General features: G+C 40.6%; 1 protein-coding gene and 1 pseudogene across 2 annotated transcripts in view; one reads left to right on the top strand and one right to left on the bottom strand.

Moving 5' to 3' along the window:
- RNF144B (ring finger protein 144B) overlaps positions 1-20,201 on the top strand; it is a 190,059-nt gene that overhangs the window by 104,413 nt on the left and 65,445 nt on the right. Inside the window, exons 1-2 of one of the 2 annotated variants that reach the window (XM_005553940.4) lie at positions 4,550-4,836; positions 16,720-16,920. In XM_005553940.4, coding sequence (XP_005553997.2) covers positions 16,756-16,920 — 165 coding nt within the window. In that variant the 5' untranslated portion in view covers positions 4,550-4,836; positions 16,720-16,755. Of the gene's footprint in view, positions 1-4,549; positions 4,837-16,719; positions 16,921-20,201 lie in introns of those variants that run through there. The other variant, XM_005553941.4, reaches the window with a different exon arrangement.
- On the bottom strand, positions 19,156-19,251 carry LOC123573268 (small nucleolar RNA U13; annotated as a pseudogene).

Here is a 20,201-nt window from a genome sequence, read left to right as displayed (position 1 = left end):
TTGAAATATGAAATGTTACATTTATTTATTTTTTAAAAAATATATGTATTTATTTATTTATTTGAGACAAGGTCTCACTCTCTTGCGCAGGCTGGAGTGCAGTGGTGTGATCACAGCTCACAGCAGCCTCAACCTCCTGGGCTCAAGTGATCCTCCTGCCTCAGCCTCCTGGGTAGCTGGGACTACAGGTATGTGCCGCCATATCTGGTTAATTTATTTCTTATTGTTTGTAGAGATAGGCTCTCACTATCACAGGTGCTAAGGCTAATCTTGAACGCCTGGGCTTAGGCCATGCGATTTTCCCAAAGTGCTAGGATTACAGGTGTGAGCCACTGTGCCTGGCCTACCTTTATTTTTGTAGTATAAAATAAGCAATTTTTTCTTAGACTTATTTGAGGACTCCTTTTTAACCTACCCTTTAAATACTGATGTTCTTTTGGGTTCTCTTTTTTAACGCTTTCTTTTCCTTCCCCTTTCCCTTTCTTAGATAAATAACACTGACTGAGTTCCTAATGTGTATCAGGCCAGGACCATGGTGTACAGCTGAGCAGGTTGTGCAGTACACAATTCCAGGAGCTGCCAGTAACTGCCTCTACCCCAACCACCACCCCGGCCCATCGAGATTTGATTTGTGCAGGCATCTCCGTGTATCAGGCACTATGGTAGCTACTTAAAAAACCACTTTTACCCTCACAACAGCCTGTGAGATGAATGTCATCATTCCTATTTTATAGATGAGAAAACTGAGTTTCGAGTGTATTAAATAACTTCATTAAGGTTACATAATAATGAATGGGTAGTGGAGTTTTCCAAGGACCAAAGCCTCTGCTTCCCTCTATAGCATGTGGGTTGTCTTAGCTTTTGGTAATCTCGTCTGTGGCCACTACCTAAATGATGGCAATGCCCAAATGACTCTCCACCCTAGATCTCTCTCTGTTGGTAGCCTACTGTCAGTTCTTCCAGTATTCCCCGGAGGCATCTCTGATTCTACAGGTCTTAATTTGAATTATCTTGGTTTCCTTACTATCACTTCTCTTTTATTCCCCCTCTTAGTGGTGCCAGCAATTGGGGCTATTCTTTTTCTCTTATCCCCCTGCATCTGATATAGTTTGGATGTGTGTCCCTGCCCAAATCTCATATTGAAATGTAATCCTCATTGTTGGAGGTGGGGCCTGGTAGGAGGTGATTGCATCGTGGGGGCAAATTTCTCATGAATGGTTTAGCACCATCCCTCTTGGTACTGTCCTGGGGATAGTGAGTGAGTTCCTGTGAGATCTGGTCATTTAAAGGTGTGTAGCACCGCCCCCCCAACTCACCCCGCAACTCGCTCTCTTGCACCTACTTTGACCATGTGACAGGCCTCTCCAGAGGGCCAAGCAGATGCCAGCATCATGCTTCCTACAAAGCCTGCAGTACTGTGAGCCAATTAAATCTTTTTTCTTTATAAGTTACCCAGTTTCAGGCATTTCTTTATAGCGATGTGAGAATGGACTAATATAACATCTTATCAGATACCAAGTTCCATCACTTCCATTTCTGAAATCTCTCTCCATTGGTTCTCTTCCTTTGCAAGGCAGTTGTCACTGCATTAGCTCAGACCCTCATTCATTTATTCTGGATGTATCAGCTCTATCCGAATTATGAAAAGCTTCACCTGGAGTCTTATGTCTAAGCCTTTGTTTTAGCTGTTTGCTCAGTCTGGTTTACCCTTCTCTACCACCCCTATTGGGCTACTTGAAGACTCAGATTTAAATCACTGATATGGTTTGGATCTGTGTCCCCAGCCAAATCTCATGTTGAATTATGATCCCTGATGTTGGAGGTGGGGCCTGGTGGGAGGTAATTGGACCATAGGGACAGAGTTCTCATAAATGGTTTAGCACCATCTCCTGGTGCTGTTTTTTGTGACAGTAAGTTCTTGAGAGGCCTAGTTGTTTAAACATGTGTGGCATTTCCCCACCCTTCCCCCCGTGCCTTGCTTCTGCTCCAGTCACATAAGACATGCATGCCTGCTTCCCCTTCACCTTCTACCATGATTTTTACCTCCTTGAGGGCTCCCCCGCCATGCTTCCTGTCCAGCTGCAGAACCATGAGCCAATTGAACCTCTTTTCTTTATAAATTACCCAGTTTCAGTTATTTCTTTATAGCAGTGTGAGAACAGATTTATACAATCACCTTCTCAGAGAAGACTTGATTCTTTTCATCAAGACTTGATTCTTTTAAATTCAATTTAAAGAAGAATTCTTTAAATTCTTCTTCTCTGTATTCCCAATAGCACATCATGCTTAAGTCTGTCATATCACACATCATGTGTCACTCACACATTGGGTACAACTATCAGTACCCTGATAATTGATTTGCTTGTCTGACTCCTTCCCTGGGTTGAGAGGTCTTTGAGGACAGGGAGACCATCTCTAATATCATTATCGTCATAGCACCTAGCAGCATGTCTGGGAGGAGATCAATAAATGCTCCAGAGAATGGATATCCATTCACACTGTAGACCCCTTAGGAAGATCTGAGAGAGTTTGTTCACATAATATTATAGCATTCATCATGTTTAGTCTTATTAAATTTTGACTGCAATTTTTAAAAATTTGCATAGTTGCATGGTTGAAAATAATCAGTGGTGATGTTACTCAGTTGTACAAAATATTTGGGATAATAGGCAGCACTATTCATGCTTAACCTATGTTCTCATTCATATTGGCAGCAGCTTCTTCCCTTACCCTGTTAACAAGAGATTATCATTTATGAATGGTAATTTGAAAAGTGGACTCTGTATTGAACTTTGGTTGAAGGCTCAGGAGATTTGCGTCAACACCAACGAATAAACTAACCTCTTAGAGGATGCTTTATCTTTCCTAGTTCCTGTCCACCAAAATGGTCACTATGCCAATAAAATGCCTTGAAATAGATTATCCTCAGAAGCTAAGCCATTGCTCAGCCTGAAGGTTGGACATCGTTTGGGATGGTTTTCATTAACATTCATCTTCCTCATTAACTCAGATTTAGGTTTCATTCTAGCTTGGCCTGTGTCTCATTTGGGCCAATCTCTTAAAAATCTCCCTGGACATCAGTTTCCTTATTATTTTTCTTTTTTTTTTTTTTGAGACATAGTTTCACTTTTGTTGTCCAGGCTGGAGTGCAGTGGCACAATCTCGGCTCACTGCAACCTCTGCCTCCTAGGTTCAAGTGATTCTTCTGCCTCGGCCTCCCAAGAAGCTGAGATTATAGGCGTCCGGCTAATTTTTTGTATTTTTAGTAGAGACGGGGTTTCACCATGTTGGCCAGGCTGGTCTTGAACTCCTGATCCCAGATGATCTGCCCGCCTTGACCTCCCAAAGTGTTGGGATTACAGACGTGAGCCACCATGCCCAGCCCAATTTACTTATCTTTAAAATCAGATTATTTGCTAAAATAGCTAGGAAGACTTTTCAAGCTCAAATACCCTACTGTGGGTTCTCTTACCATCTTATTGCCCCTGTCCTTTTTCTCTTCCTCCCTGACTGGTGAGCTGGTCCTCCTGCCTGTCCTAGCATGGCACATGTAGATACACTGTGTTCTTCAGCCCTTCGCTTTGACCTAGAGGTTTTCTTCAACTTGGAGGGCTGAGAAGCAGTGTTTGCTTGTGTCGTTTGGAATGGTGCCCGTTGGCGCACACAGATCCTTTCCACAAAGGGCCTGTGAGTCCTTTCCTTTTAGGAAGCACATTCCTGACAGTGGTTGCAAAAGTAGAGAGGGGTTGCAGAGTGAACACAGATTCCTGTGTCAGAGCGACATTCCTAAATGGCAATGCTCAGCAGACTTAGGTGATTTTGATCTTAGTGAGTAGGTATGCGATTCATTATGAAGGTCACACAAATGAAATGTCCAAGGTTTTGGAGCAAGGAAGCACTTCATAATACCTCACAGCTTCTAGATTATTTTGTTACATTTCTGTTTAATTGAGGGTACCACCAGTTAAGTTACAAAGCACTTCAAGTGAAATCATTGTTTCATCAAGAAGTGTCTGTATTTTATGAGGTAAACTAAGATTATTCCCGATTTGATTCACAGGTATTCTAATTTCATCATTAGATGCAAAAGGACCAGTCAGATACAAGCTGTTTTTTGATGAGATGTGCATAGGAAGTGTTTCTATAAAACAGTTGTCTGCCATGTGGGAAGGCAGGTCTGGGCTGTTAGAAGTAGAAGAAAGAGATTTAAAGAGCTGAGAAGGAGGGAGAAAATAAAGAAAGGTGGCCTGTGAGGATATGTACAGACAGAGAGGTAGCAGGCGCTGAAGGCCAGGAGGTGAGCTGTCCCTGTCTGGGCAGGAGAAGGGCGCTAGGGGCAGCTGCCTGCACCCGCTGCTCTGAATTCCTGCAATAGCGGTCTCCGGAGAACAAGAGACAGGTCCTGACAAGTAGTAGAGCCGGTGCAGCGCGCCCGGGTTGGGATAGGGTTAAGGCCATCACCTGCAGCTGAAGTACGACCCAGATGGGAAGTAGGAAGTGCGGCGCCTGAGCTTCCTGTATAAATAAACGCGCTGCTACCGCTGCTGCTGGCGAGCTGTGCCCCATGCTCGCGCTGCAATGTTCCCGGGCATCGCAGCTGCCAGTCAAGACTTGGAGGCAGTCGGGGACTCCGCCTCCTCCCGACCCGTAGGTCTGGGAGTGCGAGTCCTGTTGCAGTCTTGCAAAGTGTAAAGCCGTCAGCCGCAGAGCGCGGAGGAAAGACGGAGAGAATGAAAGAGCTCCTCCTGTCCAGTGTGCCAGCAGCCCGGACTGGCGGTGAGCTCGAGGGAGGCTACTGAGAAGCCCGGCGGCGGAGGAACGCAGGTCTCCTGCCAGGTAGGTTTAGCGAGCTTTTTAAAGGCTACAGGCGTTGCAAGACCGGAATGGTATTGCTGGACTAAGGGAAAAGGACAGGAGACTATCTGTGACACCATGATTTTTCGATTTTCTGTCTCTAGTGCTCAAACCATACAGAACTGAATTCATTCTGAATGCCTTAAACACCTGTTAACTTAAAAGAAAAATGCCTTTGTTAAAGGAAAGTAGTTTCATTTCTAATAAAACAGTTTCTATAATACAATGTATTATAGAATCCAAGATTAGACCAGACCTCTCCCTAGGTCTTAAGGGGAGACCAAAAGTTGGCATAATCTCGGATTATGCATTATAGTGCTTATTTTATCAGGTAATTGCTGATTAAACAGTGAAACTCTTGATTCTACAAGAGCCATTCTCAAATTTAAGTTAAAATCGAACTGATTGTCGTTTCTACAGGGAAAAGGTATCTTTTACTTATTCTTTCTACAACATATTTTGTTTTTCTCATGAGTTTCAAGGATCCTGCTGTAAGTCTACTCCTCAGGCATATATACTCTTCACATAAAGATTTCCCAGAAATTAATTCCCTTCTCGGGGAAACGTTCTTTCTTCATGTTCCCATAACAGACTGTCAGTTTCGTATTGCTTTCTGCCACATGTATCTTATCAAAACATTAGCTCTGAGGTTCTTAACAGGACTATCTCTGCTCTTCCGATTTGGCATTTCTGGACGTTTATTTGAACATTGAGAGGTATAAATTAAATGACAATGTATGTAACATTTCTGAAGAAGCAGATTAGGGGGTGTCTTTGCCCAGAAGCAAAATAAATGAACTTTGGGATGACTCAGTTTTTAGGGTGTGGGTAAGAGGCAAAAGGAACCTAGCCAGTCCTAACTGAGTTGCTGGCTAATTAGAGTATCTGTCTGCCGCAGCTTTCACTGAAATGAGCCTCTTGGTCCCTTTCACATCTAATGCCTCTGTGAGTCCCTCCTTCCCTTAGTTTATCTTTCCTTCACAACCTGGGTCCTTTTCATGGGTAGCAGTGCCTTAAATACTTCTGAAACTATCTTGAGGGGGAGAAAAACCTATAGCAGATCCACAAAGCCACTTGTAGATAATCGTATTATGAAATCCAAGGTCATGGTTTCATACAACTCCTACTCTGCCCTTGCACACCTTTGACTAGCATTTTTATTTTATTTTTGATTTTTGTAGTGGGCATAAACTTAGAAAAGTGGGAAAGGGTAAAACCTCAGTTTCAAAAGTAGTCTCTGACTAATTAATGATCTTGATGATTCAAAAAAAGGTAAACATGTATAGTGAATGTGAAAAAGATGTTGAGTAGTAGAATTGGGTTGCTTGGCTTTTTATTTAAAACAAACAAAACTCAACCAGAAAAACCCCCCAAAACCCCAAACCAATCGCCCTAGATAACTTTCTCCTACACTACTGTGCTGGAAGTAGGGCTTGAGTGTGGTCAAATCCTGCCCATTTACCCAGAGTTTTACAAATATTTACAGTCATCTATGCCAAATATCTTTGTGCTGAGCCCCAAAGAACATTCTCAGCATTCAAAAGCCCCATTCTCATGAATGGTTTCAGTTCATTGGCAATTTAAAGGCATTCAGGCTTCCAAACTAGGTCAGCTTAAGACATGTCTTTTTAAAATAATCAGTTTTTGGGTCTCAGATTGTGAACCAGGTTTTCGGAGCCAAACTCTACAGCAGAGAGAAAAGTATGCTCTCTCTGGGAAGAAAAAGCTTATTTTATCTGCCTGGTATGACCATTTAACTTCCTGAAAAACATCTTTCTCTTCAGTAGTATGAATATTTTTCATCTGAGGAGGTGCACTTCAAATTTCCTTCTTGAAAAGTCATTTCAATATTTTAGACATTTAGAAACATTTATATGTATGTCAGAATCCTTTCTCTGAAGTATTTCTGCTAATCCTGGCTTCTTTGTTTCCCCTGGCCTTGACTATGACATTATTTTCTTGGTGAGTGAAATTCTTAGTGTTTGAAATCTCCAGTTTGAGATAGAGGTCAGGAATCATGCTGAACCCAGATGTTAGTGAAGGAACAAAGTCCGAGCAGTTTTGGGACTAAGCCTACTTTGTGCAACTGATTATTTTGGGTGTGGGAAAAGGGCCAAGCTGCCAGACAAGTCATGCTTTTCACTTGGGCTTTGGGGAATAGGTATCTGTGGCCATTGCCCCTAAGTACTGAAACATTTCTTTCAGAGGTGCCTACCTTAATTTATAGAAGCTCCTTGCCTACAACAAATGGTCAATATTTTCAGCTTGCGAATTTCTGGAAGTGAATACAGATGAGAATCAGGCCTTTAATATTTTATCTCCTCCACGTACAATCAGAAAAATTATCCACTCTACTACTGAGTGACTGTGATTTGCTAGGTGCTATGTTAGATGCTGAGATATAAAGATGGCTAAGATGTGGTCTGTGTCCTGAAGAAATTCTTATAAGCTCAGAAGTGACTTGGGTCTAGAGTGGTAGTTCTTAATTCACGTTGCTTTGCCAGATTATAAAAAGTACTCTGATGTTTGTCACCTCAATCATCTTAATTTTCTTGGTAGTGTCACCTTGACCATTTGACCATTAAGCAGCCAAAGAGGTATATGACACCTAAGTTAATTTATATAAATATTTTAATTCATATTTTTTACCTTTAGGTGTATGTGGGAGGTCTTGGACTAAAGTTTTAGTTTCATTAACTTTGGCATTTGCTATTTACCTAGTCGGTGAGTACTTTGGAACCCAATGCATCATATCGTAATGGTTATTAAAAAATGGATAACTATGTATTAAATGAGTAAAAATGACCAATGCTTCTGCAACATGGAATGAGGAGCTTCTCATCTATGATCAGATCTCTTTCTTGAATGCAAAACACAACAATCTAAGTGAAATACACTTTTCTTATTCATAGCTGGAGATACTTCTGATCACATGGTTTATAGTATTTATTAAGAGCATACTTTGAAAGCCATGTCCCATTGTTTTTTAAATCTTTTGAAGTCACGAGTTTGAGTCCCAGCCCTTCATCAACTTGTTCTTTGTTTTTCTTGGGAAGATAGAACAAGACAATTCATTTCTCTCTGTTGGACTTGTGGCTGAAACCTTAAACCCACACATTCTCCTGCATATGATTATATGAAATCCTCTATTGAAAACCTCCTCAACTAGTTGACTCTTAATAAGTAGGAGCTGGGTGTAATCACCTTTACGTCCTTTACATCCCTAGCACCTAACTTTGTGTGTTGACTTTGTTTCCTTCATGATAAATTCCTGTTATAGGAAATTAATTGGCAAGGACATACAAAATTCTACACCTGCACTTTGCTCAGGTGGGATGAAGATTCCTCTTCCAAACTGGTTTCCAATTTGTTTCTAATTAAAATTTCTATATGAAACTTTTAACTTTCACAGGAGGGGGTAATATTGGCACATGCTTTTATTCATTTGAAAAAAATTTTTTATTTAGATGTTCGTGCTTTAGCGGCTCCGGTTTTCTGGTAATGTCCTGACCCAAGAAATCAGCCTGGGTCTTGCTCTGTAAGGCTCTTTGAAATACCACTTCTCCTTGATCGGTTAATTACATCATTGTCTGACCTGCCTTTAAGTGGCATTCCTTCCTGCTTCTGAGCTTTGTTGTTATGCCAGGCAGAAGGAAGAGAATTATTTAGCAGGGCTGTGTGAATAATTGTGGGAGGCAGGGAACCACTGATTAAAACAGGAGTGGGCAAGGCACAGTGGTGATATTGAAGAGGTAGCTATCATGATGAATGCAAAGTTGCCATGCCAAAAATATCATTGAGCTATTATTCTCATATTCACTCCTACCTTCTTTGATAAGTTTATATTGTTTGGAAAACTGGATTTGGATTTCTGCCTCTTGGGCCTTACCCTGTAGTGTAATGAGAACATGGAAAGAAGGAAAGAAGAAATGTGCTTTTAAGAAAAAGGAGCCAGGTGCGGTGGCTCACACCTGTAATCCCAGCACTTTGGGAGGCTGAGGTGGGCGGATCGCAAGGTCAGGAGATCAAGACCATCCTGGCTAACACGGTGAAACCCCGTCTCTACTAAAAATACAAAAAATTAGCCAGGCGTTGTGAAGGTCACCTGTAGTCTCAGCTACTTGGGAGGCTGAGGCAGGAGAATGGCATGAACCCAGGAGGCGGAGCTTGCAGTGAGCTGAGATCTCGCGGCTGCACTCCAGCCTGGGGGACACAGTCAGACTCCGTCTCCAAAAAAAAAAAAAAAAAAAAAGGAACAGCATTTTGCAAATGTTAAAACTCGATGTGCCAAGGGCCAGGCTCAGTGGCTCACGCCTGAAATCCCAGCACTTTGGGAGGCTGAGGCAGGCAGATCACGAGGTCAGTAGATCAAGACCATCCTGGCTGACACAGTGAAACCCCATCTCTAATAAAAAAAGAAATACAAAAAATCAAGCCAGGTGTGGTGGCAGGCACCTGTGGTCTCAGCTACTCAGGAGGCTGAAGCAGGAGAATGGCGTGAACCCGGGAGGCAGAGCTTGCAGCAAGCTGAGATAGCGCCACTGCACTGCAGCTCTGGGCGACAGAGCGAGACTACGTCTCAAAACAAAACAAAACAAAAACAAAAACTAGATGTGCCAGATGTTCTGTCTTCTGGAGTTAGCTTATCACGACGTCATGTACATCGTTGGCCATGCTTGGATATCAGCACCAATATATATTTTGTGGGAAAAAATATTAGATCTCACTAAATTAGTTGTAACAGACTTCATTCATAACCTAATTTCAAGAAGCAAAGGCACTGTTCAGAAAACAGTTCTTGCTAATACCTTAAGATGCTTCTCCTTCCTGATGAAGTACCTGCTTTTTTTTTAAACCTACAAAAAGGTTAATAGGGCTATATTTGCATGTCAGTTCCATTTTTAGAAGGTAATAGTCTCCAAGTTATAAAGTTGTGATCTCATTGCCATCCTAGAAACTGTTGAGATGACGATGTTAAAAGTAAGGAATTGTAGACTAAAGTGGTTTTGGAGCACTTTAAGCCATGAAACAGTGTAGAGAAATCAGAAGTCCTCTTCCCTACTACAGGAGGCACAGCAATACAATACTGCCACTTCACAGAGCCTGAATAGGTGAATATTTACTTTCTTACGTCTAAGACCTAAATATTTCCTGGGTTTGCTTATGCTCGAGGATATTTTCTAATCTATTTTTTCAAATAATGACAACTTATCTCATGTGTGATACCATGTATGTACTCATTGGGTTTCAGCATTATTCTTTTAAAAAGGGCAGATCATGAGGTCAGGAGATCGAGACCATCCTGGCTAACACGGTGAAAACCCGTCTCTACTAAAAAATACAAAAAATTAGCTGGGCGTGGTGGCGGGCGCCTGTAGTCCCAGCTACTTAGGAGGCTGAGGCAGGAGAATGGTGTGAAACCAGGAGGCGGAACTTGCAGTGAGCCAAGATCACACCACTGCACTCCAGCTTGGAGACAGAGTGAGACTCCATCTCAAAAAAAAAAAAAAGTAATTAATAGATATACAATATATTTGAGTAATTGCAGTTCCCTGACTACGAGAGGGGAAGCCTATGTTTTCATTTGTTCAGGTCCTCTCAGGGCATACATTAGAACTGTTTTTGTGATTGAAAGGATGGTTCATCTTGTCCTTGAATGACCAGTTAGGTGGTTGGTGATACAAGCAGAGAGTAGAGCTACAACACTGACCACAAAGGAGGTCTATCATAAACCCTCGCTTCCTTCATTGCTTTTGCTACTGCTACCAGCCAGCAGGTCACCCTGCCATTGTATTTAGATTGTATTTAGGGTAGAACTTCAGCTAATGGCTGATAATGGTCAGCACTTTACTAGACTCAATTAGGACCATTGGGTTCACTAATAGTTTCTGTTAGGAAAAGGAACCATTAGGTAACTAAACCACTCTATTGGGCAGAAGTACCAAGATCAACATAATGCGGATTTTCAGATTGTGTTGAGTGGAAACTGGTTGCCTGGTGTGTTCTTAGCTGGTATGAGGAGAGCTTTCCTAACAAGGCAAGGATGGGACCTTTAGATTGCTGCTCTTTTTTTCTGCTTTATTAGAATATTAGCTTCCCGAGAATATGTCTCCATTTTACAAGGCAACACTTCAGCCTTTCTTCATCACCACCCACCCTTCTTGAAAACTTTCCCCTTTGCTACCTCACTTTCATATTTATGCATTCATATCTGTTATTCTAGCTACTTCACAGCGATGACTCCAAGTCTCACAAAGGCATATAAACACGTTGAAAGTATTCATATGTCTCCTCTTCTGTTTTGTCCCCTGTACTTGAGTAACTCTTAGAATTTCATAGCATAGCTTGGAATTAAGACCTCAGTGCAGATCAACTGGATTTTTATTTACATTAATATCCTGTGACATCAGTAATATCCAGTTGATTCATTTTAGTAGCTTTCTATTTCTCTTAGTCTCCTTAGTTGTGCTTTAGCAGTTTCTCCAAATGTTAAAGCTTTTGCATAATAATGTAAAAATTCCAAAATAATTAGGGATAAGTGTCCTAATAATAATTAGGGTAAGTATCTTAATAAAACATTATCCCTTCCAATTACACTGTCTTTTTGTGTAAGGGAATAACTGTTAATTTTGGATAATCAAACAGACATAAACTAAATTGGTTAAAAATACTTTGAATGGCTGGGCACGGTGGCTTACACCTGTAATCCCAGCACTTTGGGAGGTTGAGGTGGGCGGATCATGAGGTCAGGAGTTCAAGACCAGCTTGATAAATATGGTGAAACTTCGTCTCTACTAAAAATACAGAAATTAGCCTGGCATAGTGGCGGACACCTGAAATCCCATCTACTTGGAAGGCTGAGGCAGGAGAATCGGTTGAACCCGGGAGGCGGAGGTTGCAGTGAGCTGAGATTGTGCCACTGCACTCTGGCGTGGACGACAGAGCGAGACTCCATCCCCTACCCTCCCGCCAAAAAAAAAAAAAAAAAAAAAAAAAAGGCTTTGAATGTTGGCTCTCCCATCATTTGCATTTTTGTAGCAGATTGCTTTTTCAGGCCACCAGCAGAATATGAAAATTCCTTGTGCATCCTGTGCTGAAGTATTCCTTTCTTTGGCAATTCTAATGAAAACACATGAGGGAAAAGGTGACTTTCTATTCTTTCCTATCAGATAGTACTTGCTTCTCAAATAATGAACACTCTATAGTGCAAGAGACACATAGAGCACATAGAACTAACTGCTGGTTCTCCTTTCCTGGTAATTTAGTGCAAACTCAGACATTTTAGAATGGCTTTCCTTCCTTACATGGCCCAACCAATCTGTCTTGTTGTATGATTGGGACTATGTAAACAAGTGATACCTGCTACCAACCTTAGAATGCCTAAACTTGAAAGGCAGCTGTCAGATTTCTTTTCTTTCCAGGGTGCCCCTTGCATTCTCTGCCAAAATCCTTTTCACAAGGGGTTCTTGACACTCAGTGAGACGCACAGTCACATCTATAATCACTGTAAAAGTAATTATAATTGTTAGCTTTTAAAATCAAGTGGTAGGGTGGATAATTCAAGTCACTTTCTTATTTTTGATAGAAATGTGAGGTATGAGGCAGTAAGAGTGAGTTAGCCTCTCTCTGGAGTGAAGACTTTTCTTGAAACCTGGAGGGGAATGGATGTGAATTATCTGTGCCCCTGTGAAGCTGTGGCCTGATGGGAGGGACAGGAGGAGCTGGGAGTGTGTTATCAAATGTCCTGAGCTTCCTGAGGCTCTGCTGTTGGGGGTTTCATGCTGTGAAGACTGGTGAATCTTAACATGACACAAAGGAAGAAAAGCAAGGAGACCTTGGAGCCATTCACAGGCATCTCAGGTGTGAGGAAATTCATGAGAGGCTTTCAGGATTCTCCTGTTTACTGCTTGAAGAGCTCATTTTGCAATGACTCAATGGTGAAAGGATTTCTTGTTTGATATTCTTTTTTTTTAAATGAAGTCCTCACTGCATTTCATTTTTTCAACATTCATTGTTGGTTTTGCCCAAAGTGAAAAACGAAAGGTTTGGTTTTTAATCTGTGCATGGTGCAGGTTTAGGCTTCTGTGATGGTGGCTGGGGGGCTGCTGAGTGGGGAAGGTCAAGGGCACTGGCTCTAGACACCCACTATTGGGTGCTGGCACTTGTCTACCTGAATCTCTTTTATACAGTGGTGGTTTGACTACGATTTTTGTTTTTTCTGAAAGTTTATTGCTTGAAAAATGTCTGAGAGCCATTGCCTTAGGGAATTGGTGTTATTCCTCTAAATCACTCTTTGAAGAAGCATTTTGAATTGTTCACATCTCAAAGAGATGAAATATGTGACTTTTTTCCTATATGTCACTGAGTCACAAGTCCTGCCTGTTTGGAATGCTTGGAATTCTTAAAAAACAAAATGCATCTCCGCTATGTAAAGGTTTTTCTATTATAAAAATATTTTTACATTATATGTATATTTTATAACTTTGACTTCATAGCCTATAGGCATGTAACTCCTTAGTTTTAAGGAGTAAAAACTTTCGTACTGTTTATAGTAGAGATAATTATGTTTCACATGGTCTTGATTACCACAATTTTTAGTTCTACCTTCAAAAGAAGACTATTTCTAAGAAATATCTAATTATAGGTATTCAATTATGGATAATAATTGAGGTATTATTCGAGGAATCCAATGTGTCTTTCAAGAGTATCCAATTAATTTCTAAGAGGTATCCAATTATGTCTTTGTTTTTCAAGAGTACATTAAAACTTTGGCCTGTTTAATGTTTCCTTCTAAAAAAAAATATAGAGTAAGACTGAGAAATACTTGGATTTCTTGAAGAGTACCTAGATCTCTTGCTAGGTCAGAACATCAGGATTGACTATTCACACCAGATACAAATGGCTAAGCGTATTTGACATTTGGGGTGTGGAGTGGTTCTGGCCTGTGTTATTACCCCTTTTCCCCTACTCAGGAAGCATTTACTACCACGTTTATTCTTGTTGTTTTACTTGGGATTTCTTTTGAAAGAAAGATAATTCAGAATAGGTTGCATAAGCAGTGAAGCAGTGTTGAGAATGTAGAGATGAGAAGACAGCAGTTGGGGAAGTTGGTGGGACTGTGTGCCATGAGCCGCGGAGTATTGGAGACACAAGCTAATGATAGTTGTTAAGCATGAACTGGGAGGAAGGAAAAGGTAAAGTCATTCATTTTTACCCCTACGTTTATCATAAAGAGAGGTTTTTTAAAAAAACTCAAAATCCTGAATTCGACGTGCAGGTCTATTTGAATTTAATTTGCTCTTGGATGACAGCTCCTCAGTAGTTAATGGAATATCGCTGTGTCTTGAACTTTATCAGGCCTTTGCTGAGAAAAAACCATGCCTTCCACATGGAAACTAACCATTAGTTAGCTTCCTATTTAATTATTTTGAATCAGGTTTTCTGGTACTGAGTGCTGGGAGTAGGTGAAAAACCTTAAATGCTTCAGGTTGCTAGAGTTAGTAATTGTTGACTTTCTGGTATGACATTAAGAAAGTGAATGTGGACAGATTAACAAGCAAATATCTCATTTATTTTTTTTTCTTTCCATCTAATCAAATTTGATTTTCCTCTACTTGTTTTAGTACTTTTCTACTTACCTATTGAGACTTAAGCTGTTGTGGGACTAGGTAGCAAATGGTTACATATAATTTCTTTTGTACGAAAATTAAGAGGAAAAGAGCTTGGTTCTTGTAGGGGGAGGTATATTTGCAATTATTTCTATGGTAGAATTTATTAGAATTGGCCACTCTTTAAAAATAGTAAGAACTATAGGATTTTGCTTTTGTTTAATCAGAACATGAAATTTCCTGATGTGATATGAAATATGAATATGTAGAGAAATTATTTTCACAATTATTTAGTCTCTGTTAAAGATTCAGAATAAAAGCAATCTAGTAGAGGAACTTTGCCAGCAGTTTTTATTTTTCATCTAAAGATATATTTTCCCATAGTCATGCCATGTGTAGAGACAAATTTTGTTCCTGTACAGCTTTGACCTTAAGGATAACTGTAGTCATGGACTTCCAACTCTTTTCCTCTTTCTATCCCCCTTCCTCCTTTCTTTCCCTGCTTCATCTGTTCATGTGATATCCACGTAAGGCAGCTCTGGTGTAATGGATCTGGCACTGGGCTTGGTGGCCTCAGAAGGTTGAGGATTGTATTCTGCTCTGCCATGTACAAGCTCTGAGAACTCTGGCAGATTACCTAACTTCTCAGTACCACAATTAATCTATAAAATGAGGAAAACAATTATTTCATCACCTCAAGCAGAAACTCTGTACCCATTGAACATGCCAGGTGAGGAAGCGTACCCTGACTCGGGAGGTGGAGTCGGGAGGGTAATGTCAGCCCAGGAGTTCGAGGCTGCAGTGAGCTATGTTTGTTCCACTGCACTTGAGCCTGGGCAACAGAGAGAGACCCTGTCTCTAGGAGGAAAACCCCACAAACAGTAACTCTTCATTTCCCCCTCCTACTGGTCCCTGATAATCTCTATTCTACTTTTTGTCTCTCAGAATTTGACTACTCTAGGTACCTCATTTAAGTGGAATCATATAATATTTGATTTTCTGTCTGGTTTATTTCAGTTAGGCGATGTCTTCAAGGTTCATCCATGTTGTAGCATGTGTCAGAATTTTATTTCCTTTTATTCCATTGTATGTATGTATATATACCACATTTTGTTTGTTCTTCTGTCTTTTTAATTTTTTATTTTTTGAGATGAAGTTTCGTTCTGTCACCCAGGCTGGAGGGCGGTGGCACAATCTTGACTCACTGCAACCTCTGCCTCCTGGGTTCAAGTGATTCTCCCACCTCAACTTCCTGAGTAGCTGGGATTACAGATGTGCCACTGTGTCTGGCTAATTTTGTATTTTTGTATTTTTTAAAATTTTGTATTTTTAGTAGAGACAAGGTTTCACCATGTTGGCCAGGCTGGTCTTGAACTCTTGACCTCAAGTGATCCACCTGCCTCAGCCTCCCACAGTGTTGGGATTACAGGCGTGAGCCACTGCGCACAGCCTCATTCTTCTGTTGATAGACACTTGGATCACCTCCACTGTTTGGCTATTATGAATAATGTTGCTATGAACATGGGTGTACGAATATCTCTTTGAGACCTTGCTTTCAGTTCTTTTGGATATATACCCAGAAGTGGAATTGCTGGATCATATGTTACCTCTTTGTTTAACTTTTTGAATGACATTCTATTTTTAAGTACTTTTTGAGTCTGTTGAATTGATTGTAGTGATGCAACTCCTAAATACGTTTGCTCATAGTGATATTTCCCGCCGCCCACCTTTATTAAGGTATAATTGATAAGTTACATTTGCAGTATACAGTGTGATGTTTTGCTATATGTATACATTGTGAAACGCTTAAATCAAGCTAATGAACATCATCATTTCACATTGTTTTGTGTATGTGTGGTGAGATCATTTAAAATCTCTCGGGCATTACAGTGTATTATTACTAACTCTGGTCACCATGTTATATGAGAGCTTCCCAGAACTTATTCATCTCATCTAAATGAAACTTTGTAAGCTTGACCAACATCTCCCCATTCTCACCCCACCTTAGTGATCTTTTAATTTCCATAGCTCATATGATATGAATCAGGACAGTGAAGTCAGCTTAAATTTCAGGACTTCAGGGACACCTTGCTGAGGTAGGTGAACCACTCTCTAGCCCATGGTTCCCAGAAGTGCATTAGCTGTAAGTTTCGGGATAACTGAGGGTGAGAATTTGATCAACTGACCTCCAGATGTGTTGGCTAAACAATAGCTTTATCAATCCATATAGTATTTTCTGCTTTGGACCTTTCTATAGGGATTGAGGAGACTGAAGAACGCTGAAGACAGGCTGATGGGCTCAGCTGGTAGGCTCCACTATCTCGCCATGACTGCTGAAAATCCCACTCCTGGAGATCTGGCTCCGGCCCCCCTCATCACTTGCAAACTCTGCCTGTGTGAGCAGTCTGTGGACAAGATGACCATACTCCAGGAATGCCGGTGCATCTTTTGCACAGCTGTAAGTTTTCCTTGATGCTTTCACTATGAGAAAATACAAAGGGAAAAATTATAAAAGTAGGATATATTTCTGTGGTTTACTGAGAAGCCAAAGTTTGCTACAATATGATCCTGCTTTGGAAAGCATTTCATCTTTGAATCTATTTCCAAATAGTATCTTAAATGGTAAATCCTGGGTTTACTTGTTTTAGCTAAGTATAATGTATGTTTGAAATTTAATTATTGGTTGAATAAATAGTGTTTCTGATAAGGTTCAAACTATGGAATAGAATAGAAAAATTTTAACATGGTGGCTGGGCGTGGTGCCTCACACCTGTAATCCCAGCACTTTGGGAGGCCGAGGCGGGCGGATCACAAGGTCAGAAGATCGAGACCATCCTGGCTAACACGGTGAAACCCCGTCTCTACTAAAAACACAAAAAATTAGCCGGGCGTGGTGGCGGGTGCCTGTAGTCCCAGCTACTCAGGAGGCTGAGGCAGGAGAATGGTGTGAACCTGGGAGGCGGAGCTTGCAGTGAGCCAAGATCACACCAGTGCACTCCAGCCTGGGTGACAGAGCGAGACTCCGTCTCAAAAAAAAAAAAAAAAAAATTAACATGCTGTAGTTAACTACCACCTATAAGAAACTCACCAGGTATTTTAAATGATAAGAGAAGTCAGGTAGTAATTTATGTACTGAATTTTCATTCATATACTTGTTCATCTTCTACAACGCACAAGGTATAAATTGTACTTTGTCATAGCTTCTTTTATTCTATTTTCACAATATGCTGAATGCTTCTTATTCCACTTAATGAGAGCCCTATAGACCTGCAGAAGTGGGCTTTATCTCTTTTAGTGTGACACCTGGTATCGACACTTGTGACCTTTACTGCCGCTTTTCCTCGAAGGTTGGTTGGTTAAGGTATAAAGGTAGGAAACAGACTGAGTTCCTGTAGGATTTAGTGATGACAGAGACTAGCATTGTTCATTTAATCAACAAATACCTATTGAGCAGGAACTATGTCCCAGGACTGGTTCTAGGCACCGGGATTTATCAGTTAAGGAAACAAAACCCAGCGAAGTTTCTTGCTTTTAGGAGCTTACATTCTATCCAAGAACATTATGTAGGAGTTCAGGGCTGAGAGGATGTTGCTGTTTTAGGTGGGGGGTCAGAAGTAGGCTTTGCTGAGGAGTAATGTTTGTGCGGCTTCTCCTTCCTCTTGTTGTTAGTGTGTGTTGCTTTATAGGAAGTGAGGAAATGGCCTTGTTGTCTGAGAGTAACTTCAGTTTCCTTTGGTCTTGCTTTGTTTCTGAAGGCTGTCCTTCAAAACAATTATTTCTCTGACTTTCTAACCCTTGCTAATCCTTGAAACAAATGAGTCAGAAACAACATTTGGTGAAAACCAGGATGCACATATTTTGCTGAGGGTTACTGCTGTTTTAAAAGAATTCAATTTTTGCTATGACATTTAATAGTGCAGAATTTAAGTGTGTGCGTCAACATTGGGGAAATAATACACGGTGAAGGTTGTATTTCATCTTCACAGGGAGCTAACCCTGTCCTGTTACTGTTTCAATAGATTTTAGTTCCTGATTCAAAACAGCATTGCTACTTCTCATTTCTCTTTCAGCAATTTGAGGGTAGGAGTTAGTACCGTTAGCTTATTCAGTCATCTAGATTCACACTTCCTCATTGTTAGGGAGTGCTCAAAAGCAGAAAGTCAAATGGCTTAATATTTTTGGTATCCATCAATTTTGGATCTTTTTGCACCTAGAAACATTAACTTTCCCTGGCATCCTGTTACCCTATTACCTGTGAGCTGCCAAAATAGTAAGCAATGTATGATTACCTTAGCGTCTGTAAAATTGTAATTTGAATCAGACTCGCCTGAAATACTACTCTAACTTTCTTTTGGTTAGAGATTTATTTCTGCTTTTTAAAAAAATGACTTAAAATGTATCTTACACTTCCCAGACTTTATTTTGCATCTGTATTACAGTGTCAAATGTTTTGTGTTTTTGAGACTAAAAAGAAATTTGTAACTTTTTAATATGCCACATACTACTGACTTCTACTTTTAAATAGGATTGGATGACATCTCCCAATTGCTTGTGCCTACCATATATTTAAAATGGCTTTACTGAGAACCACCCCCCTGCCCCAGGGAGTATCCACATGTAATGATCTTCCTGCTAGATTTGATGTTATGCTGGTATATACTGGTATATGTAATGTGTGTATTTTTTCTTTTCATGTTAGATGGATAATGTGCTTACTGTGTAACAAGGTTTTGCATATCTTACGTGACTGTGGGAAACAAATCATCACTCTTATGAACTACAAAAGGATCTATACTGGAATAGTTTCTTGGATTTAATAAAGCTTTAACAACATTCTGTCATTGTTCTGTCTTCTGTAAGAGGCATCCCTGGCCATTTTGCTGCGAGCCTAGCTTTTTTTTTTTCCCCCCAGGATTGCCACACTCCAATTCCAGCTGTACGCCAACTCAGCTGTGTAATTGGGCACATGGTAAATCTCTTTGGGCCTCTGATTTTTCATGTGTAAAATGAAGGTGCTAGGATCCTTCACAGTGCTCCAAAGAGGGGGCAGTATACTCTGGGTATGCAGAGGGACAGATGTGGAATATTTGACTTGACCATTGAATGTTAATCAGTTATTTCCTTATCTTTAGAGAGACCTGGCCTTTAAATGGATGCCCCCACCCCAAGTGTGTTCCATAGACCACCAGCTCTGGGAAACAGAGATATCCTTGAATGAAATGTTCCATAGTCAAATTAGCTTGGGAACTACAATGTTCTTCTGTTCCTTTCTTGGAGGGATGTAAGGCACATTTGCATTTTAGAGGCTCTGTGAAATCTTGTAGTTAGAGGGAAAGCAGGGGAATCTTGCTTAGCTTCTAGGATGTGAAGCATTTCCATTTGACCCTGCCACCCTTTTGAGTGGAACACCTATTGCCCACAACCGATGCTCTGAAGAACACTGCTTTAAATTATTTCATGTAGGTGATTCTTGATTTAAATAACATCCAGGGAAAGGAATGTGGTAGATGTTGTTTCACATAAACCATCAATATTATCTAGGTTCTTGTTAAAGGATGTTCTAGCTGTGAAGATGGTTTCTGCTAGACTATTTGCTCAGCTTTAATATGGAGAATAAAGTGTAATATAAAGTAAGAGAAGCTGCATATACAGGAAAAATGGGGCATAGTTCTTACTGGCATGACTGACGTCATAGAACATGAGCTGTATTACAGAACCAAAGAGGTTGATGTCTTGGGG

The sequence above is a fragment of the Macaca fascicularis genome, chromosome 4, assembly GCF_037993035.2.
Source record: "Macaca fascicularis isolate 582-1 chromosome 4, T2T-MFA8v1.1".
Taxonomy (NCBI): domain Eukaryota; kingdom Metazoa; phylum Chordata; class Mammalia; order Primates; family Cercopithecidae; genus Macaca; species Macaca fascicularis.
The sequence above is the reverse complement of the archived record's forward strand: the minus strand, read 5'-3'. Positions and strand labels throughout refer to the sequence as shown.